The 27164-nt window shown below is 40.3% G+C and overlaps 1 protein-coding gene across 2 annotated transcripts in view; it reads right to left on the reverse strand.

The window, feature by feature from the left end:
- LOC145357999 (protein argonaute-1) overlaps nucleotides 1–27164 on the reverse strand; it is a 115169-nt gene that overhangs the window by 47746 nt on the left and 40259 nt on the right. For both annotated transcript variants that reach the window (XM_080211668.1, XM_080211669.1), the window contains exons 4-11: nucleotides 26385–26566; nucleotides 22969–23105; nucleotides 20824–20958; nucleotides 15797–15884; nucleotides 12962–13109; nucleotides 12046–12165; nucleotides 8425–8547; nucleotides 4569–4702 (exon numbers count right to left, since the gene is read on the reverse strand). In XM_080211668.1, the coding sequence (XP_080067794.1) occupies nucleotides 4569–4702; nucleotides 8425–8547; nucleotides 12046–12165; nucleotides 12962–13109; nucleotides 15797–15884; nucleotides 20824–20958; nucleotides 22969–23105; nucleotides 26385–26566 (1067 nt within the window). The remainder of the gene's footprint in view (nucleotides 1–4568; nucleotides 4703–8424; nucleotides 8548–12045; nucleotides 12166–12961; nucleotides 13110–15796; nucleotides 15885–20823; nucleotides 20959–22968; nucleotides 23106–26384; nucleotides 26567–27164) is intronic.

Here is a 27164-nt window from a genome sequence, read left to right on the forward strand (position 1 = left end):
ATCCAGAGTGAGGTATCTAAATGGATACAAAATTGATTTCCTGACAGAAGCCAGAAGGTGGTTGTAGAGCACTGTTTCTCAAACTGGAGGCCTGTGACCAGCAGTATGCCTCAGGGATCAGTGCTGGGCTCACTGTTATTTGTCATTTATATTAATGATTTGGATGAGAGTACAGGGGCATGGTTAGTAAGTTTGCAGATGACACCAAGATTGGTGGCATGGTGGACAGAGAGGAAGGTTATCTCCAATTGCAGCGGGATCTTGATCAATTGGGCCAGAGGGCTGATGAATGGCAGATGGAGTTAAATTTGGATAAATGTGAGGTAATGCATTTTGATAGACTGAACCAGGGCAGGACTTACTCAGTTAACGATAGGACGTTTGGGACAGTTACAAAACAAAGAGATTTCGGTGTACATGTTCACAGCTCCTTGAAAGTGGAATCACAGGTGTACAGAGTGGTGAAGAAGGCATTTGGCATGCTTGGTTTCGTCAGTCAGAACAGTGAACACAGGAGTTGGGACGCCTTGTTGAAGTTGTACAAAACATTGGTAAGGCCACACTTGGAATACTGTGTGCAATTCTACTCACCCTATTATAGAAAGGATATTATTAAACTAGAAAAAGAGTGCAGAAAGTATTTACTAGGATGCTACTGGGACTTGACGGATTGAGATATAAGGAGAGGCTGAATAGACTAGGGCTTTTTTTTCTGGAGCGTAGGAGGTTGAGGGGCGACCTTACAGAGGTATATAACACAATGAGGGGCACTGACAAGGTAGATAGTCAATATCTTTTCCCAAAGGTAGGGGAGTCTAAAACTGGAGGGCATAGGTTTAAGGTGAGAGGGGAGAGATACAAAAGTGTCCAGAGGGGCAATTTTTTCACAGAGGGTGGTGAGTGTCTGGAACAAGCTGCCAAAGGTAGAAGAGGCAGCAGGTACAATTGTCTTTTAAAAAGCATTTAGATAGTTACATGGGTACGATAGGTATAGAGGGATATGAGTCAATTGCAGGCCATTGGGATTAGGTTAGGGGTTTTAAAAAAATAAGGGCAGCATGACAAGTTAGGCTGAAGGGCCTGTTTCCATGCTGTAAACCTCTATGACTCTATGATGAAAGATATTCAAACCAAAACATTCATTTTGCTTCTCTCCCCACTGATGCTGCACAACATGCGAGATATTTCCAGCATTTTCTGAGGGTATGTGTTAAGAGCAGACACATTCCCAAAAGAGGGAAAAGGGAAACTTAAAAGTCTCCGGATGGCTAAAGAGACAAAAGGTTAGAATAAGACAAAAAGGGAAGCTCATAACACTTAAGGTTTATAATGCAGTAAGGAACCAAGCAGAGTATGGAAAGTACAGAGGCAATCTAAAAATAAGGAATAAGAGCACAAAGAGAGAGTATTCAAATAGATTATCAGTAAATATAAAAGGGAACCCAAAAGTTTTTTTTAAATGAACACACAAGGAGTAATTGGGTATTCGGAGAGGAAAGGGCTGATTAGGGATAATATGGATCAAAAGCGGAACATACAAACATATACAAGGGTAGGTCATTTGCCCCTTCAAGCCTGCTCTGCTATTCAACAAGATCAAGATTAATCTCACGTTATCCCTTAAATACCCAAAAATTCATCAAGCCTTATCTTGAATATACTCAAAGACTGAGCATCGATAGCTCTCTGGGGTAGCGAATTCCAGTGTTTCACAACCCTTTGAGGAAATATTTCCGCATCTCAATCAAAAACAGCCAACCCCATGGGCTGTGATCTCATTTTCTAGATTCCTCAGAGGAAACTTTGTCTCTACTTCTCCACTGTCAAGACCTTAAGAATTTTTATTTCAATTCGATCATCTCTCATTCATTCTAATTATCTCTCCTCATGGGACAATCACCTTATTCCAGAAACCAGTCTAGCAAATCTTTGTTGCACTCCCTTTAGGGCAGGTACCTTGGTAAGAAGACCAAACTGCACACAGATTTCCTCAGTAGCCTGTATATTTGTAATAAGATTTCTTTACTTTCTCATCCTTTCCCTTACAACAAAAGCTAACATACCATTTAATTTCCTAATTGTTTACTGCACCTATATGACAACTTTCTGGTATATAAAGTTGATGGGTTTTTGATAAGAGAGGGGATTAAGGGTTACGTGGAGAGGGCGGGAATGTGGAACTGAGCCATGACAGATCAGCCATGATCTTATTGAATGGCGGGGCAGGCTCAAGGGGCTGGATGGCCTACTCCTGCTCCTATTTCTTATGTTCTTATAAAACTGTGGCATCAACATGAATCAGGGGAAAACTCTCCATACCCAACACAAAAGAAGATGGTTGTGGGTTGTTCGAGGCCAATCACTTCAATTCCAAGACATCACTGCAGGAGTTTCTCAGGATTGTGTCCTACACCCAACTGCTTCATCAACGACATTCACTCCATTATAAAGTTAGTAGAGATATTTGCTGATGATTGCACCATGTTCAGCATGATTCAAAACTCCTCAGATACCGAAGCAAGATCTGGACAATATCCAGGCTTGAGATGACAAGCGGCAAGTAACAATCACACATCACACAAGTGTCAGGTAATGATCTTTTCCAACAAGAGAGAATCTAACCACTACCCCTCGACAGTCAATGTCAATCACGGAATCCCCGCCATTGACCAGAAACTGAATTACACAAGCCATATAACATCAGTGGCCATTAGTGCAGATCCAATGTGAAGAATCCTGTGTTGAGTAACTCACCTCTAGACTCTCTAAAGCCTGCCCACCATCTACAAGGCACAAGTCAGGAGTATGCTGGAAAACACCATTTGCCTGTATGAGTGCAACTCCAACAACATTCAAGAAACTCAACACTATCCTGGAAAAATCAGCCTGCTTGATCCAACCATGCACAAACATTAACTCCCTCCACCATTGCACTGTAGCAACAGTATGTACCATCTACAAGATGCAATATAGGAACTCATCAAGCCTTCTGAAAAGACAACTTCCCAAATTCACAATTGTGATCAAATTGAAGGACAAGGGCAGCAGACACATGGGAAGACCACCTCCTGGAAGCTCCCCTCCAAACCACTCACCATCTCAACAGCGCAGTGGGTGTACCTATACCACATGGACCTCAGCAGTTCATCTTCTCAAGGGCAAATGGGAATGGGAAATAAATGCTGGCCTTGCCAGTGAGACCCACATTCCTAGAATGTATTTTTAAAAATGTACAAGGACACTCAGTTCCTCCAAATGCAGATATTTTCCCAGTCTTACCATTTAAAACATATTGTGTTTTAATTTTTCTGACCAAAACGGTAACTTCACCACATGGTATTGCATCTGCTTTCTTTTTGCCCACTTACTCCTGCTAACCTCGCCATACCCCCCACCATTTATCAGCTACACCCAGTCGCCTCACCCAAGTCAATGATTACAGATTATAAATCAGACGTGCAAGTATACATCCTTTACAGTAGCCTGCTAGTCATAGCCCACCAACTTAATTGTTTCATTTACTTCTTCATTGTTTCCTGATCATTAACCAATCCTCAATCTGTGTTAATATTACCTGCTCCTCACAAGTTCCAACTGTGTGTAATGACAGGTTGTGTGATACCTTGTCAAATTTCTTCTGAAAATCCAAATACACTACTAATGCTCCTCCCTTACTCATCTTACTAGTTATGTTCTCAAAAAAGTTCAACAGATTTATCGAACACTTTAGGAAATATGTCACAGCATTAAAACGATGCAGAAGAGATTCACTAGAACGGTAGGAACGAGGGTCTTCCGTTTATGTAGAAATACTGGAGAAGTTTTGGTTACTCTCCTTAGAGCAGAGAAGATTAAGAGGGTTGATAGAGGTGTTTAAAGTTATGAATTGTTTTGAAAGAGTAAATAAAGAGCAATGGTTTCAGGAAGGGTCAGTAAACAGAGGACACAAACTTAACCTGATTGGCAGAAGAAACAGAAGTAACATGAGAAAGTTTTTTTTAAAACAACAAGCTGAAGCAGATTCAAATGATAACATTTAACAGAAAACTGGGAAATAGTCAAAAGGGAACAAATACTGGGCTATGAGGAAAGAACAGGGAAACTGAATTAAGAACAGAAAATGCTGGATTAACTCAGCATGTCCCTCAACATCTGTGATGAGAGAAACACAGCTAATGTTTGAAGTCCATTGACACTTAATGGATAGCTCTTTCACAGAGCTAGCACAAGCATGACGGTTCAAATGGTCTCCTACGCTGCATCATTCTACATTTCTATGACTCTTCGGCAAAATACTAACACTGCATTGTCGAAGACGTTTTCTTTTGTGTGGGATAAATAAACCACAATCCTTTCTGCTTTGAACAAAGCAATGGGTATATAAGGTAGCAAAACACTATTCAGGAGCAGCGGGCTTCTGTCAATGTCCTGGCCAACATTCATTTCTCAACCAACATTACCTAAAAATAGATTAACTGATTATTTATCTGACTATATTTAAAGTGTATGGGAAATGCCTTAGCATATCCTAGGATGCTAACTCTTATACAGAATGAAAACCTCCATACTTCAGCACCTCCTCCCGACATTGCTTCTGTGGTGCAAAGCAGGCAATGGCCCAGACTTTGATCTCAATCCCATTGTAGAACTGTTTGCCACGCATATCCCACACTCCCTGATTTGGTGTAGCAATAGCTCGGTTCTGTGAAATACAACAGAAAAGAAACAATTTAAGATGAACTCAGAAGGTTTTTATTTTAATTGTAAGGTCACTGCTACATTTTCATGGACAGCACCATTCTAAGAGGCCATTGTAATGTTTATCAGCATCAACAGAAGGCTTCAGTCTCTTTTTTGATAGTTGTCCACAAACTGGTTTACCAGGTGCAATGTAAAGTGGAGGCAGCTAATTAGTCAACAGTATACATTGAATTGACTGCTAAATTGGCCTAATCATTAAGAGACAGCACTTCAGGTATCCCACCATCAAATTTTTCCCCAGGCTACTCGCACGAAGTGAAGTTTCTAAATCCAGTTTTTTCTGGCAATGGCTCAGTGTCTCTCCATTCCAACACCCATATGATGCTGTGTTTAGTTCTCCAACATGTTGCCTTACGTTATTCCAAAAAGTCTTAAATGCATGTACATTTGAGCTTGATAAATGCTTTTAATATTTTACTATGGTAAATGGTCATGGATAGCTAGCTAAAGCAAAAAAATGCATTTTCTTACTAAATTACCAGATTTACCAGTATACCTTTCTTCAAAAATCAGCTCTTTGTATGTTAGTCGAGTGATTAGAAATAACACACACTGGCCTCTTGGAAATCAGCCAAGAGCTGTGTTAGTCCCTCAATAGAGGGTGGTGCATGGCTCCAGAATGATTTAAGGGAGTTTGTGCAGCCATTGAAAACATCATTTAATCCTGAGTTATGAATAGCACCGAATCTCTCCAACTGCATAAAAGCATACCCTGAGCTCTGCACATATTAGTTTCAGCAAACCCAGAGAATAACATGTCATAAGAAAGTACAAACTTGCATCAATGTATTTTCTTTTAATGACACAAACTTCTAATGCAGTTTCCAGTCAATTTTAGTGAAAAATGATTGAAGAATTATTAGCATGGAGTTTGGCTGATATAGGAGAAAAGGTGTGTTTATAGTAGGGCAAAATAGCTGGGTTAGCTTTACCCCTTGCTATATCCAAACTGAATCTTGATATCACAATGAGGTCTGATCATTCATTTAGAACCGAACCAGTGAAATCAAGCCTTGACCATCTCTCAGAGGCAGGATATCTGCATGCTTGACTCACTGCTGCCCCATCCCTCTATATGCTCAGCTCTTATGTTAACAGGATTTCCTCCATCTGAATTCTCCCCTACTGGGCTTTCAGCTTTGAATGTGAGAACACCAGCCAAACATTAGCATGAGGAGGAAATGAGTTTACTCTCAGTTGACATTGTTGGTGTATGTTTTTCTGACTTGGGGTTCTCGATTCAGCCATGTGCAGATTGGACCCATGCTATAAATCACGATTTTGTCTGCCACCCGAGATTGCTTGGACGATATTAGACCCAATTCTTCTAGCATCGCAATCACGCTCATGTGAAATCAGTGTTTCTGGTCTGGACACTGCATCTGCATGACAAATAATCAACTCCTGAGGCAAATCCTTTTTTCACAACTTAAGGATGGCATCAAATCTCATGAAGAAGTCTGACAACACCAGGTTTAAGTCCAACCGATTTATTTGATAGTAAACTCACAAGCTTTCGAGGTTCCCCTCTTTGTCAGGTGAATCCACATCATCAAATCTCATGGAAGACAGAGAAAACCTTTTAAGGACAAAGATGGTAACTTTGATAACCACAAGGCAGTCTCAAGCCACTGCTTCAGATAACAGTTGGAGACCACCCAGGACTTTGAATATGTACTTTATTAATACTCGGATAGTACATTATGTAGGTGTGCCTCACTAATATTCAAGAAATTGTAATTAGGCAAGTGTATTGATGCTGTAACTGGTTAACTGAAATCATGTACGTCGAGTGTCATTAGTAGGAATATTGATGGAAATAGGTTATAGATAACAGTAAATTTAAATGTTAATTTTGATCGGTGTATGTAAATCACTTGTAATTGAGCCTGAAAGTACAATTGTCACTGCAATCCTTTGTTCGAGGAACCTGTAAACCACATGGTGGGAAGCAGGTTCCCTTGCTATAGCTTGAATAAAGATCTTGAACTGGACCTCCAAGTGTAACCTGGTCAGTTACGAGGAGTGAGGTACTCTATGGTCGAACAGCTGTGAAACTAAATAACCAATGTTATTTCTTGCGAATTCTTTGAGATGGAAATAATAAGAAATCATGGACATTATCAAATTCTCAATTCCATCTTCTCCCATCCTCTTATGGGAGTGACATTTGTGCTACCTAATCAAGTGGCCACTTTTCAATACAACAAAAGGAAATCACCTAAAATGATGAATAAGCAAGTTAGCCAGAGAAAAAGTTGGAAACACTTAACAGGTTAAACAGAGAAAAACAACTAACGTTTCAGGTCAGTGATCTTTGGTGAAAGATTAAGGATAACTATGTTTCTGCCGCACATACATGATGGGCCAAATGGCCATCTGTGCTGTATAAGTTCTACATTAACTGTTTCTCTCTCCATATATAGATTGGCGGGGGCAGGTTTAGCTCAGTTGACTGGACAGCTGGTTTGTGATGCAGAGCCAACAGCGCGGGTTCAATTCCTGTACCAGCTGAGGTAATTCACAAAACCCCATTTTCTCAACCTTGCCCCTTGCCTGACGTGTAGTGATCCTCAGGTTAAATCACCACCAGCTAGCTCTCTCCCACAAAAGGGAGAACAGCCTATGGTCATTTGGGATTATGGTGGATTTATCTTTGTATATAGATGATGTCAGGCCTGCAAAGTGTTTCCAGCTCTTTCTACAGCATATGGGAACATCACATGGTGGCAATCTTGTTCTCAATGATGTCCACCCATGTTATAATGTAACCAATGATAACACTGGAACCTATTATAATGCAACATGTTGAGAGAGTCAGCTGACCAGGTAGACTATGTAACCAATAGCCAAATGATGCTGACCAGCTGTAAGTAGAAAGCAGATGGGAATTGTGGAGAACTTGCGCGGCCCAGGGCATGACCAAGTGTTGTGTAAAGAAGTTCCTTTATTAAACCTTTTCCTTTGATTTATTTTGTGAAGTATCTTAAGTAACCTTACTGCTGGATGAACAACACACACCCATTTTACATCAGGGGGTCACTGGATAAAATCAAGGATAGGAATATTAATTGATGTTTCTTTATTGCAGCCCTGAAGCAAACTGTTGAAAAAAACTCAGTCGATCAGGCAATACTCGTAGAATACATTTTGGACATGGGAGATCATTCTCAGAACTGGATGTCAAGCTCTCTTCACTGTCCGAATGTTTCCAACGTTTTCTGTTTTTTCAGACTGCCAATACTTACAACATTTTACCTTTTGCACAACCAAGCTCAGCTTGCTAAGCCCTTCCTGCTCTGCACTGCCCAGTTCCTTACTGGGGTAGTTCATTTAAGACAGTCATGGGGAAAGTTAAATGAGTTAATGCACCTGCCACACTCCATTAACCACTTGCATAGTTTTAAGATTTTCATCCATGTCGAAAAAATAGGTTCACCATTTATTTTGATGCCTGTTCTAAATAAGGTGATGATTACTTGAGGGCAGAGAATGCTTTCTTTCAATATTAGACAGACTAAGGATCTCCTAAATTCATGCTACTGACAATGTATCACAAATAATCTGATGTGTAGAGCTCAATTATTGTATTTTATCGCCCTACTCTCTGAGCCATTTACCTGTCTAACTTAATATGAAGATCTGGGCATAGTTGTGACTTACCCGACCACCATACTGTAAAATTGGTGCTGGCAAAACTCGACCTGTAACCTCAGTCATGTCATCTTTCACTTTTATCCCAAATTCTTGAATGTAAGGGTCAAGGTTGTAGCTGGCATTCTTCATCTGTACATAAAACATCAATCAGCATAAAAGTCCATGATTGAAAAGCTTGGAGACTTTTAAGTTCTACATTTTTGTTTGCCTATTTTTTCTGCAGAAGGATGCTTCAAGAAAAGCAAACTGGGCACAGAACAAAGGTTTGAGTGCCAGGTAAGGAAGCTGATTAAAGCCACAGTTAGAAAGAAGTGGAAACTTTGAAAATGGGAAGAATTGAGGCAAGGGAGTTTCAGAATGCTGGGGCATGATGGCTAAAGGTTCTAACACCAATGAAAGGACACAGCATGCCAAAGTGTTAACCAGAGGCTTGGAGAGGAAGTTAGGGCAAAGTCCATGAGTAATAGGCAAAGACATGAATTTTGAAATGAATACAATGGGAGATTGAAACACAGTGGAGGTTGCCAAAGGCAAGAATAAAAAGTTAGCTGGTTTCAGTTTTCCTGTGGGATGCTATTTTGGGAAGCCAGGAAGATTATCAATAAAGTTAATCAGCCCAGTGCTAACAAGAAAGCGAAGGTTTCAATAGCGACAGGAGTGAAGGATGGCAATATTGCAGAACTGAAGGTGGTCTTAGCAATTGACATGATGTAAAGCTAAAGTTTGGCTTAGGGTCAAAATGCACCATTGAAGTCAGCCTTACTTCTGTAGGCAGTTAGAGGATTCAGGTGCTGTTTGTGATGAGGAAAAAAGTTTGTCTTGCTAATATTGAGCTGGAGAATACTCCATCTCACCAACAAATTTATGTCAAATAGGCAGTCAGATGGATAACAAAAAAACATGTTGAGTAGAGTACTCGCGTCTGTGTGGAAATTGACAACATGTCTGGGTGGCACAGTGGTTAGCACTGCTGACTTACAGCGCCACGGACCTGGATTCAATTCCAGTCTCAGGTGACTATCCACGTGGAATTTGCACGTTCTTCCTATATCTGCATGTGTCTCGTCCGCATACTCCGGTTTCCTCCCACAGTCTAAAGATGTGTGGGTTAGGTGGATTGGCCAATGTCCAATTGCCATTTAGCATCAGGGAGGTTAGCAGTGTAAATATGCGGGGTTATGGGGATAGGGTGTGGCCGGGATTGCTATCATGCAAGCTTGATGGGCCAAATGGCCTCTTTCTGCACTGTAGGGATTCTACGATTCTATAATTTGCAGGTGACAGCTAAGTAGTAGTATGTAGGTATTAGGGACCATCAGGGAGTGAAGCGGAAAGTGCAGTCGAAGATCAATATTTTTGGAAAGCTTTCAAAAACAAGGGAAGTAACAAACTGAGGCGGCTGAGGTCACAAAGATTTTCATGAACAGAAGTGTAATGGCTGGAGGAGCAGGCATCAGTGATGGGCAGAGGGCATCAGAGATGAGAAATGGACTTGTGCTGGAGCAGTGAAGATTTATTTAAGGATGAAAACGTGGAGGTGGTTTTCATGTAGTGTGGCCTGCAAGGATTTGAAAATGAAGAGCAGGATCATCAGATCAGTTTGCTATACAGACAGCCAGCAGAGCTTGGCAACAGTAGTACGATAACACGACACGGCCTTATGCTGGAGACTTTCTACGGCTGTAATGAGCTCATTTCGTATAGAACAGTACTTTATTATAGCCTTGGAAAGGACATGGTGAAGATTGACTAGAGATCTATGCTGTTATAAGTAATAGTTCTGCCACTGAAAAACTCTCCAGGAAACGTATCAGGATGAAGTCACAGTAGACAATGAACCAAGGTCTTTGGGCAGAGCACACATATTTTACCTGGCTATGGCTTTAAAAAAAAACTGGTGCTTTCATTGATGGGACGTTGAAAAGTAATGAGATTGAATACAGGTTTTCAAACTAATGATTACAAAGGTAAGCAATGAAAGATTGTTTCCTCTGGAATAAAGGCAATAGATTCAGAATTACTATTAGGAGAAGGATCAGAGTGTACAAAGCAATATATTCACACTGGTAACTGAATGTGGAAACAAAACGGTACTGAGACAAGACTTCAACATATTTTAAATGTGAAATGATAGTTTGAAAAAGGATAAAGGAAACAGAAATAGGAATTAGCTTCTGCGGTAGACAGAGGGGAACCAGTGAATGTGGTGTTTTTAGATTTCCAAAAGGCGTTTGATAAGGTGCCTCATAAAAGGTTGCTACAAAAGGTTAGGGTGCACGGAGTTGGGGGTAAGGTGTTAGCGTGGATAGAGGATTGGCTGTCTAATAGGAAGCAGAGAGTTGGTATCAATGGGTGCTATTCTGATTGGCGGTTGGTGACTGGTGGAGTGCCACAGGGATCGGTGCTGGGGCCTCAGCTATTTACCATTTATATGGACGATCTGGAGGAGGGGGCAGAGTGTAGGGTGACGAAATTTGCTGATGACACGAAGATGAGTGGAAAAGCAAATTGCGTGGAGGGTGTGGAAAGTCTGCAGAAGGATCTGGATAGGCTAAATGAGTGGGTGAGGACCTGGCAGATGGAGTTTAATGTTAGCAAGTGTGAGGTTATCCACTTTGGCAGAATAGTAGGAGGAATTATTATTTAAAAGGCGAAAAGCTGCAGCATGCTATGGTGCAGAGGGACCTGGGGGTCCTTGTGCACCAGTCGCAAAAACCCAGTCTGCGGGTGCAGCAGGTGATCAAGAAGGCGAATGGAATGTTGGCCTTTATAGCAAGGGGGTTAGAATATAAAAGTAGGGAGGTCTTGCTGCAACTGTACAGGGTACTGGTGAGGCCGCAGCTGGAGTACTGTGTGCAGTTTTGGTCGCAGCACTTGCGGAAGGATATATTGGCCTTGGAGGGAGTGCAGAGGAGGTTCACTAGGCTGATACCGGAGATGAGGGAGTTGAACTATGAGGAGAGGCTGAATAGGCTGGGTCTGTACTCGTTGGAGTTTAGTAGGATGAGCGGGGGATCTTATAGAGACGTATAAGATAATGAAGGGGATGGATAGGGTAGAGGTAGAGAGGTTCTTCCCGCTTAGAAATAGCAGGACTCGAGGGCAGTTTAGATCAGAGTTAAGAAGGAACTTCTTCACTCAAGGGTGGTGAATCTCTGGAATTCTCTGCCCGTTGAAGTGGTGGAGGCTACCTTGCTAAATATATTTACATCACAGGTAGATAGGTTTTTGATAGACAAGGGAATTAAGGGTTATGGGGAGAGAACAGGCAAGTGGAACTGATCCACTTCAGATCAGCCATGATCTTATTGAATGGTGGGGCAGGCTTGAAGGGCTAGTTGGCTTACTCCTGCTCCTATTTCTTATGTTCTTATGTTCAGTTGAAGAGTAGCATTGTCAGGTTAGCTGAAAGAATCCTACTGTGCTGTAACTTTCTATGATTATACAAAGTCAATTAACTTCTTACCGACAATTTGGTTTCATGAACTAAAATGCAAAACGAAAGTAAAAACTTGAGTATTTTCTTTAACTCATGCAGTGGTCTCACCAGTGACAGTGACAGCCAAATTAAACACAAATTAAATTCTGCATGAGGAATTAACTGTATAATGGTTTTCCAACGCTCACCAGTCGACTGATTTCTTCCTGTCTGTCAGGTGCTGACCGCGCTGTTGCTTTAATCATTGTCGATGTCTGATTGTCTGTAAGTTTCTTGATGCAGCGCTGCCCAGGTACTATGTTGCACACCTGTGAAAGGAAACAAGTATCTCAGTCCTGTAAAAGATATTTACAAGTAAGACTGTATATTTTGACGCTTTTTTTTCTGATGCTCCACTGAAGTGAATCCAATGAAGCAAGTACTCTGATGATCGACAGAAAAGAAAAGGGTGTAACATAGTAAAATTCCCTGTTCAATCCTAATATTTTACGTCAGGGAAGAGAAATTATTCAAAAAGAACTTTTATATTATTATTCAGCTGCCATGACCTACACATGCAGAACTTCCTCAGGCTACATCATGTGACAATAAACTGACTGCCACACATTTTATAATGGAAAATCCAGAGAAAACTTTTTAGCAGGAGAAAATAATATGGTAACATTTGCCCATCACTCCATAACGCCAAACTGCCTATCACCAGATGATGTCGTTACACTTTCCATTATCCGTCAGATCCAAAACCTCTTTGCATGGCTCACGTGTGCTGCACCTTGATTCATCTGTAACTCTTATTTTAAGCAATCCACTTTAAGATATTAAAATAAATGCTGCCATTTAATTTTCTTGTAAATGCAAGAAGTGTCATCAAACCTGCATCTGATCTGGATTAATCTCCACTCTTTCCTGCATTTGTCTCTCCAGTCGCATTCCCTCTGTAAATTTCAATCAATGCCATTATTTTTTTAAAATTAGCCCCAATTCCATTCCTCCTATTTAGGAGGCTCTTATCTTTGGCCTCACTAAAATTTTCCTGTATTCTTGTTGGCTCACATTCCTATAGTAAAGACAATCCCCCTCAGCTATACTGCAGTTATGCCTCACCTCGAGTGGCAGGTAGGTGTGCTTTTGTTCCTGTCCCACCTGTAGACAGGGTAGGTGTGGGTATTTCAGTTGAAGGTTGTATTTTTGTTTGAAATATTGTGCAACGGTGCACTCCACAGTCTGTCCACTTTCCAGCTGCAAAGGAAACCTGGGAGAAATGGGAACATGCGTGATTACCAAATGTTATATTTTACCAGATGTTCACACAACAATTGATACTCTTGGTTTTGCTTCCTTTCACCCATCAGCATGGCTGAGTCCCATTGTGTTCACTTACAAAATGATGCATCTTATAACACAATTTCGTTCACCATCAGGCAGAACCTGGCAGCATACAACAATTGACATCCTGTTGGATCCTGAAAGCTTTAAATCTCATGTCCTAGGGAATTGGGAAGAGTTACAGAACAAAGAGGTCTGGGATACATGCTCATAGCTCCTTGAAAGTGGAGTCACAGGTGGACAGAGTGGTGAAGAAGGCATTCGGCATGCTTGGTTTCATCGGTCAGAACATTGAATACAGGAGTTGGAATGTCTTGAAGTTGTACAAGACATTGGTAAGGCCACACTTGGAATACAGGACGCAATTCTGGTCACCCTATTATAGAAAGGATATTATTAAACTAAATATCTACTAGGATGCTACTGGGACTTAGTGGATTGAGTTATAAGGAGAGGCTGGATAGATTGGGGCTTTTTTCTCCGAAGCGTAGAAGGCTGAGGGGTGATCTTATAGAGGTCTACAAAATAATGAGGGGCATTGATCAGCTAGATAGCCAATACCTTTTCCCAAAGGTAGTGGAATCTAAAACCAGAGGGCATAGGTTTAAGGTGAGAGGGGAGAGATACAAAAGTGTCCAGAGGAGCTATTTTTTTCCACACAGAGGGTGGAGAGTGTCAGGAACAAGCTGCCAGAGGTAGTAGTAGAGGCGGGTACAATTGTCTTTTAAAAAGCGTTTAGATAGTTACATGGGTACGATGGATATAGGCCAAATGTGGGCAATTGGGATTAGCTGAGGGGTTTTAAAAAAGGGGGGCATGGACAAGTTCGGTCGAAGGGCCTGTTTCCATGCTGTAAACCTCTATGACTCTACCAATAACAAAAACTACTTATTTTCATCTGTAACAATGCTTGCCTGTGTTCTAAACTAAACCCCCACTGTATTAAGTCACAACTGTGGATTAAAGTCTCCATTCACACTTTTATCTCCAAGTTTAACTTCAGTCCTCTCCTTGCTGGTCTAACAAGCTCGCAACCTACATTATCATCCAATATTCTACTGCAGTCATTTTATCCTGTGCATCCCCATTACGGCTGGCCTCGCCAACTTCTCCTGGCTGCCGTTCCCCTCCTAAACACATCATTTATCACTAATAAATCAAGTAAGAAATTGAGAATTATCTATGCTTGGTGGCAAAATATGAAATTCCCAACCACAGGAATGGTTGACGTAAATAACATGGATGTATTTAAGCAAAACTAGTTGAACAAATAAGGGGGAAAGATATAGAAGAACATGTTGACATGGTTAGATGAAGTATAGTGAGAGGATACTCACTTGGAGCAGAATAACTTGTAACGACCTACAGGATTGCTTTAGTGCTATAAAATTCTACAAAATGATTTCAACACTCTTGTTCTCATTTAAGAATTCCCTGAAAGCCTTGTTCCATCCTAAACCTCTGGGATCACGGTGTAAATCACTGATCTTCTGCATCCCACCATTCTGAGCCATGCAGTCTGGAAGCTTCTCCCTCAATCTCTCCACCTTTTCACCACTCTGTTCTACAATTGTGCAGAATCAGTCCCACCTCTGAAATATCTCAAGGGTGGTCATTATAGTAAATGCAATACCTAAATGTAAACTGTTAATATTACCACTATATTTCAGGAATTCCAAGCAGCTTTTCTAAACTTTTGCAGGTTTCAGACTGTTAAGAAAAGAGAAATAGCATATACTGACAGTAGAGAGACTCAACTGCTACATTTTCGGTTATTGTCCTTTAAATCTTTTTGTCATTTGTGCTGTTTAAAAAACAGAAAAATCCATCTTCCAGCAATGGACACATAATACCCCTGAACCTCGTGCATCAATATATACTGATGATGTATTTAGACCTTTCATCCTTACACAGAGATGACTGAGCTAGACAAAGGCAGTAATTGTTCCTAAATACGTTTATATGCACTTATGGTTTGCAAAAGACAGAAGGCAATGTCAGCTCAACTAAAAACAGAAAATGGAGAGAGTACACAGCCTTTAGCATCTGGAAGGAAACAGCAGTTTAACATTTAACACCCTTCATTTGCAGAACAAGGCGAGAGGCAGAACTACTTTTCAGTATCTTCTGTTTTTAATTGAGTTTTTCATATTTTCTCTGCATTATCTCAGAGGCTATTTTCTGTTCTTTCTACTTCTTGAATGTAATCTTCATTTTACCAAGTGTGACACTGCATTGTTACTCTACACTGCATGGAAGTCCAATGTGCACTCTGGCATACTGATGGTGGAGAAAGATCTTACACTTGGATATCACATGGCACCAAGCATCATCAATATGGATCAGGGTTATGACACTTCTTAGGCATAAATTTAACTGTTTTGTTATAATTTGCACAATTGGTTGTGAATGCACACACTTTTTGTATCCATGAACTGATCTCTCTCATGTGACGCCATTATTTAGGTATATAATACTTGGATACTGGAGATCTACAGGTGGTCTGTAAACCAGAAATAAATGGGTGCACTGAAGTCTGCTGCAAAGCTCAGCTAACCTGACTGTGTTTCACAGATGAATGAACCACTTCAATTCCACTGTGTATGTACTTACGTCTGGTGGCTGGCTGGTCGCCGTGTGACATTGCACACTCGATATTTCCTCTTCATCTGTCCACAGTGGGTTACCTCCACTTTCAAACCTGTGGAGGCCAGAACAGAAAGGTCAAGACCAGACTAGAGGTCTCGAAGGTTCAGATGGTTAGATCACTGAAAAGCTGGCAATCACGATCCAAGGTTGCATTCACTGTTTTGAGCTGAACTAGTTGATTGGTTTTGATGCAGGAGGGGAGGAATGTCATCCAGCACCTCTACCAGAGCTACAGATATCGTTGTCCATTGAGGCCAGTGAACCATTGATCAGTGGAATCACTCGTTAACACTCACCATCTAGGCTCACACAAGAAATATGAGCATTTGAACTAGGTGTCAGGAGGCAACCCCATAGTGTAAACTTTCTCTCATATCCAGAGCCCTGAAAAATCTGTTTTTCTCTCTAATGCCTCTGAGCAAGAGTACAACTCATAAGAAAGCCACACAATCCTGGGTCTGGAGAACAATACATTTCAGAATTGCTGCACCATTGCTGGTAACGTCAGCCAATGTCTTGGGTGGATTGGTAAACCTGAAGCTAAATTAACTGCACAGTTTTGCCATTGTTGTCAAATCTGCCCATGATATAAACGAGGTAGACTCTACAACGAGGTAATACCGCTCCAAGTGATTCTTAATATAAGGGCAACAGTGAGTCTGTTTGCTTGCGTCAGAGGAATGGGCATGTGGGAAAATATTCCACTTAACCTGATAAATTATTCAATAGCTTGCAGACAATGTGCACAACCTTTTGTTATTCAGCAACAATATCAAGAGGCTACCTGCTAACAGGAAAGCCATTAACATAGGAATCTCCTTTAGAGTTTGAATATTTACGTTAGTGTTTGTGCTTTTTAGAGAGAAAAAAACTACTAGCAATTCTGTCCCTACAATGTATGAGTGATTTTGTGGTATGGGAGGAATGCTGTTGTACAGAAGCGGCAGATCGGTTGTGCTTGGTCCACTGTATAAAGACACAGATGCTGGATGGCAACTTTAATCTCAGATTATTCTCCCATAAAATATGCTCTTTGGTAGTTTCACAACTGATTATTTCCTCCTCCCTCCCACTTTCCTACAATACCATGAACAAAAGAATCTGAAAACCAAGCAGAAGCAGCATTATAGAGGTGCCAAACTATGAATAAATGTGCCAAGTTTTTTTTAAGAAGGGCAAGTTTCATACAGCAGAACATTTGGAACTAGTCCCCATCCCAAAATGTGTGTCTGAAGGTTAAGAACGACATTTTAACTGGGCTTTCATTATTACTTTTTATATTGGTCTCCAATAACCAAGTCAATGAAAATTGTACTACTAAGCATTTTTCTGTTGAATAATGAGCAGTGGAGAATGGAATTTCACTCAATAATTTCAGGTATTTATTTATGTGTGGTCTCTGGCTTTTCTATCCCCTTTCAGTTCTGTAGAAGAGTCAATGGACTTGAAATGTTAATTGTGTTTCTCTCTCCATAGATACTGCCAGACCTACTGAATTTATCCAGCACTTTCTGTTTGTATCGTTGACAACTTTGCTTGGCTCACAGTAGTTAGACAGTATTGAGTTCAAATCCCTCCCTCAAATGACGTTTCAGTAGAATACTGCAATGTGCTGTACTATTGATCTAGTGTATATTTTTAAAATTCATTTTATGGGGTGTGTGTGTTGCTGGCTGGGCCAGCATTTATTGCCTACCACTTATTGCCCTTCAGAACGTGGTTATGAGCTGCCTTTTTGCACCACCGCAGTCCCTGAGGCATAGGTACATCCCACCATGCTGTTAGGGAGGGAATTACACAGTATTTGGACCCAGTGACAGTGAAGTGACTTGGAGGAACCTTCAGGTGGTGTTCCCAGGCATCTGTTGCACTTGTCCTTCTAGATGGCTGCGAGTTTAGAAGGTGCTGTGTAAGGAACCTTGGTGAACTCTACAGTGCATCTTGTACATGGTGCACCTGGCTGCACTGTTCGTCGGTGGTGGAGGGATTGAATGTTTGTGGAAGGGTAGCAATCAAGTGGACTGCTTTGCCCTGGATTGTGTCAAGCTTCTTGAGTATTGTTGGAGCTGCACTCATCCCCGCAAGTGGCCTGACTTGTACCTTGTAAATGGTGGTCAGGTCTTGAGTGTGGGGGAGGACAGGGGGTGTGGTCAGGAGGTGCAAATTAAATTGTAGGTATGTTTCTTCGGAATGGCAGCAAAGGATAAGAAGAGTGATTAATGGTCACTGCAAATGTACAATGCCACTGACTGTTACTTGTGAAAATTTATCTTTTCCTTTAGCTATGAATTATAGTTTTCTTTGAAGAGAAAAGAATCAAGACCACTGAAGTAATTCATTCCTTTTTAAAATAAAATGTGCTTGGTCTTGAATTTTAAGTTAAAATAAATGGTGTAAGAATGGTGCACCAAGCGGAAGCTTCCAATGATATAATGTGGATAATGTGCACCTGTGTGAGTTTTAATGTGTTTTCTTCCCCAAAATGTAATTTTACATATGAGTCTCAGCATTTTGAACTCAAAATGAGGATTGTGAGATGGATGAAAAAGGAAAATTTAATTAAATGAGCTAAATGTGTTGGGATGGCAGTGACATATAATGTCACAATACCTATCCATGTGCAGTAGACTTGGGAGATTATATATTAGGAACTCAGCTGGAAGGGTGTAACATATGGAGAGAAGTGATTGTGTGCCCATACGAAATAAGGGGCCATCCCAAAGCAATATGTAGATTTAATCAAACACAAGTAAATTGTTCAATGGAAGCTGTTGGAGCTGATCTGAAGCTTACACAAACTACATATATAGGAGAGGGAGATACTATGTATATAGTAATATATAGGAATATAATTATGGATACAAAAAAGATCATGCCCTGTTCCCTAAGTGATCTTCTGTTTTACCCCATTTGTCAGAATTGGTGATCAAGAAGTGTGAATATTTGCCATCAGATATCTCAGAAATTTGTAAAATATAGGATGGAAAGGCAATTATGGGGGCTTGTGGAAAGATTGGGTCATAATGTCCCACAGCTGCTAGAACAATAAGAAGAACAAAGAGTATTGCAGTAACATGAGTATATTAATTAAAAAATTGATTATATCAAAACGCCACATGGTGGGAGAACTTATGGAATTTGAGCATGAAAGTAAATATTCATGTATGCATTAGAATTATATCATGAGTTAACTTCTGATATGCAACGACATACAAGTAGAATGCATTAACATTCAAGTAGCCAAACTCAAAATGTAACTTTAGTGAAGAACAAAATTCCCATGGGATATTAAAAAAAAAATCATTCTAACTGGATAAATTACAAAATTAGTTATTTTGATTGGAAAATATTTCTGCAGCTTGTATTTTAAAAGGGGAAGGCTATGAGTTCGGAGCTGTCCTCAACATAACAAAAATACATGAAAATGCCAAGTAATGCGTTAAAACAACAATTTTATTGAATAATGATAATTAAAATAATAGTGATGTAATGATTAGAATTGATAATATAAAAGAAAACTTCATTGAAAGAAGAAAGCACTTTATATATTAAAAGGGAGGAAGAAACACCAGCCATTAATTTTTGCAATTTTTAAAATTTTATTGCTGCTTTACTCTTGATTTTAAACTTATATTGAACATTTAAAGTTATTTTGTGTTGAATCTATCTTTGTAGACATTGATCTAAACTCAGCTTTTATTGTGCTTTGATTAATTAATCAATAATAATCCATACTGAAATTTTCCCAAGACTTTGCTTCCCATATTGGCCATCTGGTGTTTGATCTACATCCCATTTTCCTTTTCTGTTAAAATAAAACTGTATTTGATGGCCCTTTGACTACAAGTTAGGAGAATGAATGGCCTTACATGGGGTGGTCAACTAGGATGCAGAATCAGGAGATCAAGAATGATTGGTGGACATAAAATCTGACTGATGCACAAAGGATGCATAATAAACTTAAACTTTTGCCACTCAAGTTAAGTAAGTCTGCAGTGCCTGTGAGATGACCTGATAAGGATGTATGTTTACCAGACCTGTTTTGAGAATGTCTAAACAAGGCCTCAAAAAACTGGAAAGGAGCCAAAAATTTGGCTTAAAAGGGACAGTTTCCATGATCTGCTGCTGCAGCCGGAGTTGAATAGTCAACCTTTGGAGACTACGGGAGGAAAGACTAACTCTTTGTAAGGTTATTGAGAGACTTAGTGACTTAATCATGGGAATTTTACTAAATTAAGTTCCTATGGTGGAATAGATGAAATTTGGGGAACTGTTGTGAAGAGACCAATTTGAGGTTAACATTTGTAATATGGCATATTTTTCTGTATGCTCATATGTATATTAAGTAGAGTTGTGTCTCTTCCTTCCTTTCAATATACAAAGTGCTTTCTTCATTCAATGAAGTTTTCTTTCTTTTGTATTATCAATTCAAATCATTTTTAACTTATCATTTTAATTATTATTCAATAAAATTCTTGTTTTAACACTTTACTTGGCATTTTCACGTATTTCTGTTATGTTCAGAGGACAGCCCCGAACCAAAGTGAGACTCCACAAGGGACTCTCATGTTTGTCTAAAACTTTGAATATTGTGTGGGAACTGCACAGATTTTTTCATAACCAAAGTTAAATCACAAAATAGGCCTTCCAACTGACCTAACTAGTACAACAGTCCTGACTTCATCCGTCCTTTGGCTTTAGGCTACTGGGAGTATAGCATTTAAAAGAAATAATTCACTGGTTGAAAAATACTGAAGATGTGATAAAGGTAATAGAATGAGTGCAAACTCAAGAGTTGAAACCTTTAAAAAGAGCAGCAAGTTATTCAGGTCTCCTGACTAGCAGCTGTCCCTCACCAACATGCCCATAAACAGATATCTGGTCATTCATTGCTGTTTGAGTAGCTTGCTGCATGCAAACAAGTACTCTGCTCACTTACAAAATTGAGAGTAAACTCAAATCACCATAACAAAAAAAATGGTGAGACCTACCTTTAATTTCTTTTGTAAAACGCACTCTTTGTGAGTCAGTAAGAGGTTTTGGTTGTTCATCAATGTTCCGGATGTCAAGGACTTCACACATAAACTCAATCACTGGCTGAGCTTTGTAGAAAGCCGTTGCTGACACTAAAATAGGGGGAGAAATGGACTGTGGTCATTGACTATTAACAACTGTCCCTAACATTGAGCCAGTGCAAAATTTGACAGTGAAATCAGCTATTCAAAAGTGACAGCAAAAATTAAGAGAAAAAGATAAGAAAAATAAAAAATATTTCAGGAACCTTAAACATCTTTTACAACTAAGATAGCATCTTTAACACAGTGAAACATCCCAAAATGTGGTAAATAAATGCAAGCTGTCACTATCAACTCCTCATGTGAAGTTCCCTGCAGTAGGCACACTATCAAAATTAACACGGCCATTTGCTGTCTGTGATAACAGAAGAAACTTTTTTTTGTGATTGTACTTGAAATTTTTATAATCATCTTTCTTGAGCTGATTTAGCAAGTTAGAATGTGTGCATCAGAATATAAAAACAGCATATTGACTCAAACACACAATGCATTCAGTCAACATCTGCATAATTTTGAGTGTTTTCTTAAATTAAATTGATTAGTGGACAGTCACGAGTGTTCACTCTCCTATCGGACCCAACAGAGGAGGAAAATAGAGCATACAAGTCCAAGATCACAAGTCTACACTCCTCCCACTTACTCCACTCTGGCGGGTTTTGAGGCAAGAGGGAGCGAACAGGATATCCCTATACCGGGATCCCACCAAACCCAACCCAGAAGCAATTTTAAGTTGGGCTGGGCAGGGCTTTGGGGGAGGGCACTGTTCCCCAATTGAGGCCCTTAAAAAAACTGAATAACTGGCCTTGAGTGGGAAGGAGGGGTGAAGGACACCTTCATCAGAAGCCCTCTTTTGACTGGGGCACCCTTCCCTTGAGGCCCAGAGGTCTCTGAACCTCCCTGACTCTCTGGCCTATCCCCAACTATCCTGCAGCTACCCTCCAGGTGTCAGGGACACTGTACCCTCCAGGTGTCAGGGACACTGTACCCTCCAGGTGTCAGGGACACTGTACCCTCCAGGTGTCAGGGACACTGTACCCTCCAGGTGTCAGGGACACTGTACCCTCCCCTCTTGGAGACCCCTGGCACTTAGTACAGGGAGTCTGACTGAAACTAAGTTGCAGGCACATTGCTGCATTGCCATGCCTGAAGGGGCTGGACAGCTGCCAGTCATCAGATGGGGCCTCTGCTCAAATGAGAATAGAAGATCTGCTTTTTGCCAATCAATGCTCGTTAGAGTGTGAAATGGCAGCGCGCCTGTTGGTTTCAGTGGGGGTGTGTTTTCCATTGACTGGCATGGTCCCAAGCACGATGCCAACTCTGGTGGGATATTTTCCTTGAGGTTTCACCACATAACCCACCATTTCCAACCACTCTGACCAGTTATGTAATTTTATATCTTATTGTTAGTGCTATAATTAATAAAAATAAATGAAAAGCTCATTTATTTTACAGCCATTATGACTGACCACCCATGATGCTTGCAGTATATCCAAAAGATTAATGTCCAACTCCTGGAGACTAGAGGACAATTTTGGAAGGTTGGCATGCAACAGTTAATGCCATGATCTTATGACAAAGATAACCGAAATAGCTATGGTGGTGCGACACTGTAATATCAACATCAAGAGGCACTGTTGATGCCATCACATTACTGGTCTCAGCAAGAAATTTTGTAACAGGTAAGCCCCTGCCAGCCAAGATAAAATAAATCTGCAGCTTTATGTTGATGGGAAGATCAACATTGTAAAAATTAAAGCTTCAGGACTGCATGGGTACAAAGTTACACCAAAGTGACTAGAAGGACATAATAAGAACTAACCTGACCAGTTGCTTCCTACAATGTCATTGATAACAAAAGCACCCACCACTCTCCAAAAATTAATCTTTTACAAGGGTATAGTTCCACAAATGCAATTCATTATCTCGTGTGGTCATTCTTTACACTTGGACCTGTGTAATTTATTCAATCACAGAACGAGCATTGCATTTTTTAAGGCAATCTGATCTTCAATAATTGGTAAAAGGACAATCAATTCAACCGTTCAACAGAAAATGCATTACCATCAATGTTCAACATCATTTTCCACATGGCAGGTCGGACAGACTGATGGAAACCAAACCAGACCTCTCTACCTCCACCCAGCGGGTGATAGTAACCCTCAGGTGGAGAGAAGAAAGATCGGCCAACAGGAGTATACCTGAAATTAAAGAAAGGGGTTATTGATTTGATCAGCATTATTTCTGGCATACCGTAGGATGGGTGGCAGGACTGAGGCCAAACAGGGGCCTTAAGGCCACATGCTTCTTCCCAAACCCTGTCCAACTGACCAGCAAAACCCAGGCTTATGTTTATTTACTGCTGCATGCTGTTTCAATTTTGTAGATATGAATGTTTGAATGCAGTTCTTAGCACTGCTGCCTCTGGAAACTTAAAACAGAATACAAAGTATGAAGATCTCTTCAGTATTAAAAACTGACAATAAATGCAAATCGATGGAAAATTAATAGATCAGCTTAGCCTTGACCAAAACAAAATTATCAGTGGTTGCAGTTACCTGGCAGTCAACTGTAACTAAAACTTCACATTCGTTCCAATATAAAAGTTTCATGCCAAGCTAGCTTACCTGTTATATTAATCAATGAGTCATGCTAAATCTTGCATTCCAGTTCCCAATTATAGGGGCTATTTGACATTGAAGCAAAATTTGAGATGGCTCTTAAACAAAGCTGGCTGATTGTAGTTTCTGTATGATTATTCATGAAGAAACATTTCAAAAGATGGACCAGTACTGCAACACTTTGCTCAAACAATTGGCAAATTGTGAGGAAACACAGGAAAATGCAAATAAAAATTACAGAAACATTCCAAACTAGTGGCTTTTCTCCCATCTAGAAGAACAAAGGCAGCAGATAATTGGGAACACCACCACATGAAAGTTCCTCTCCAAGCTACACCTCATTTTGAACTGGAAATACATCACTGGTCCTTTACTTTCGCTGGGTCAAAATCCTGCCACTCCGTTCATAACTGTGTGTTCCTACAACACATGGATTGCCGCGGTTCAAAAAGGTAGTACACCATCACCACCACCTCAAGGGCAATTAGGGATGGGCAATAAATTGCCTAGCCAGCAATGGCCACGTTCATGAAAGAATATAATTTTAAAAAAATGTAGGGCTGGAATCAGAAGATATTTTCATTCATGTATCAGGTTTCTATAAGTGGCCCAGTCTCTAATACCAATGGAAATATTTACAAACTTACAACGCACAGGACCAGTGCATGTTATGTCTGGTCACCGGAAAGGCAATGAATAGGCTAGCATAACTCTTGTTACTAATTCCAAGTTGCAACTCATCCTGTGACAAGTCTGCAGTATTTTTCCACATACCAAACGTAGCTGACACCTAGGATTGACACATTCTAATTTGTATAAGGTCAAACAGATTCCCTCCCCACCTCCCAAACAGGACCTGTCTTCAAAGCAAGCACATTTTCAGCAAGATGCCTGGACGTGTCAATGCATTATTATCTGAGATATCGCTCTCTGTTGGATAGTGGCTTGGTAACATTTCCAAAAAAAATGTATTTTGTAAAATGTCAGAATGTATCTCTAAATATTAAATGTCCTCAAAATGTGTGCACCTATAGGTAGAAGGCTTTGATAAAATATGAACAGTTGATTGACAAACTATAAAAACAACATTAATGTATATTACAAAAGAAATGAACCATTTCCTATGCTTCACTTGACTAATCAATTTTTATTTCATAGACTATACACATCAATGAGAAAAACATGCTTATTTTAAGTAAAACTATAGGTTACAGCACAAAAAGAGGCCATTCAGACCATTGTGTCTGCACCAGCTAAAAAACCAGCCACCATTCCAATCCTACCTCCAACACTCAGTCAACAGCCTTACAGGTGCAGATCCAAGTACCTTTTAAATGGGTTGAGGGTATCTGCCTTAACCAACAATCTGGGCAATGAACTCCAGAACTTATCACTCTCTGGGTCAAAGGTTTTTTTCTAATATCCTCTCTAATGTTTCTCCCAATCACCTTAAATCTATGCCCCCTAGTAACTGACCTCCCTCCCCTTTAGGGGAAACTAGGCATCTCACTCTACTCTACCAAGGTTCCTCAATTTTGTACACCTCAACCAGGTCACTCATCAACCATCTCTGTTCAAAGGAAAACAACCCTGGCTTACCTAATCTTTCCTCACTGCTGCAATTTTTCAGTGCTAGCAAAATTCTTGTAACTCTCTCCAGGGCAATTATGCCCTTATGTAAAACTCAGTTGTGGCCTCACCTGCATATTATCCCTGCTTTTGTATTCTATATTTTGTGCAATAAAGGAAAGCATTCATACACCTCTTTTACCACGTTATCTACCTGTCCCGCCACCTTCAGAGACCTGTGGAAATACACTCCAAGGTTTCTCACTTCCTCTAGCCCTCTCAATAAACTCCCATTTATTGACTATTTCCTTACTTTGTTTGCCCTCCCAAAATGCATAAGCTCACTTCTATGGATTGAATTCCATTTATCACTTTTCTGCCCAAGCAGAATTCTACAATCTTCTTCAACTACATGGCCGATATTTGTGTCATCTGTAGATTTCACAATCAATCCTCTTAAATTTAAGGAAACCATTATTATATCACAAAGAGCAAGAGACCCTACACTTTGCCCTGGGTAACTCCAACGGAAAGCACTTTCCATTTGCTAAAACAATTGTCAATCATTACTCTTGGTTTCCTGTCACTGAGCCAATTTTGGATCCAACTTGCTATGTTCCGCTGTGTCCCAAGGCTTTTACTTTTCTGATCAGCCTGCCATGTAGGACCTTGTCAAATGCCTTACAAAATTCTATGCAGACCATATCCACTACACTGACTTCATCAATCCTGCTTGTTAAGTGCTGTAAGTGTATAATGCTTTTCCCCAAACATTGTATTAACTGACTTACAGAATCATAGAAAGGTTGCAATACAGAAGGCCATTCTGCCCACTGGCTCACTGCAACAGGATTCAGCCAGTCATACTCCCCTGCCCATTTTCTATAGCCCAAAACATTTCCCCCTTTTCTATGGCCCCAAAACATTGTTTTTCTTTAAGTGCTTAATTCTATTTTCAAAAGCTCTATCAATTCTGCCTCTACCACACTCTTAGACAGCACTTTCCAAATCCTAAACTGTGACTGTACAAGTGGTTTTTCTCATTTTGCCTTTGATTCTTTTACCTTAAATCAGTGTTCTCTGATTCTTGAACCTTCCACCAACGAAAACAGTTTCTTTCTACCTACTCTGTCTAGGCCCTTTATGATATTGAACACTTCCAACAGTTTTCCTCTCAAACTTTTCTTCTTGCCTTAAATGTAAAATTGAAACAAAAAAATCTACATCAAATATTTAAACAATTGGCTATTACATAAATCCTTCTGGTAAATCCACAGGATGTTAGATTACCTCATTGATGCCAGGTGCCTCATTGCTACATCCAGCGCTTGAACAGAGTCTAATGGAACCTGGATTCGACCACTGACCAGGGCTTCATGCAGCAGCCTCCAACTCACCACTGCCAACCATTTAATGGAAACCTTAAAAATCCGATCTTTTCCTTCACCAGGGATGGTCACCTCAAAGTCAACCTGACATTTAAAAGGAGATCAATTAAACTTTAATGGCAAGCTTGTTTACACTGGAGCTGATTTCACAATGCAAGCTAAAAACGACAGAACATCCTAACTGATTGCAATAAATTTAATGGGGCTTCTATACTTAAACAGCAACATAGAGTTCAAACAACTTCGCTGTGACATTTGCCATGTTTGGCATGGGCTGGTGACAAGAACGACGCAAACAAAGGGGCTGGAATTCTCCAATGTTGTACACCCCCACCACCACTGCCAGCAAGAACGGAGAACTTGGCACTCAGCTGAATCTCCATTCAAACCAGTACGACCAAGGAATCCCAGCTGTGGATGAGGTCAGAGCATCCCAGCCAGTAGCTTTGTACTATGATTTGAACAGTGAGCCCTATTGTAATGTAATCTTGTGACAGTTTTTCATTTTCTTTTTGGCGTTGGGACTTTGACTAGGATTCCCTGTGTGGACTCTTCTCATGAAGCTTCCTTTGGAATCTAGTCTCTGGCAGTACCATTATCTTCCCCAGGCAAGTCTGGGTACTGGCACAGAGTGTGGCACGAACACGACAAACAAGTACCTGGTCTCAAATCCAAATGCTGC

Source organism: Carcharhinus amblyrhynchos, chromosome 24, assembly GCF_965287045.1.
Source record: "Carcharhinus amblyrhynchos chromosome 24, sCarAmb.v2.hapA, whole genome shotgun sequence".
Taxonomy (NCBI): Eukaryota; Metazoa; Chordata; class Chondrichthyes; order Carcharhiniformes; family Carcharhinidae; genus Carcharhinus; species Carcharhinus amblyrhynchos.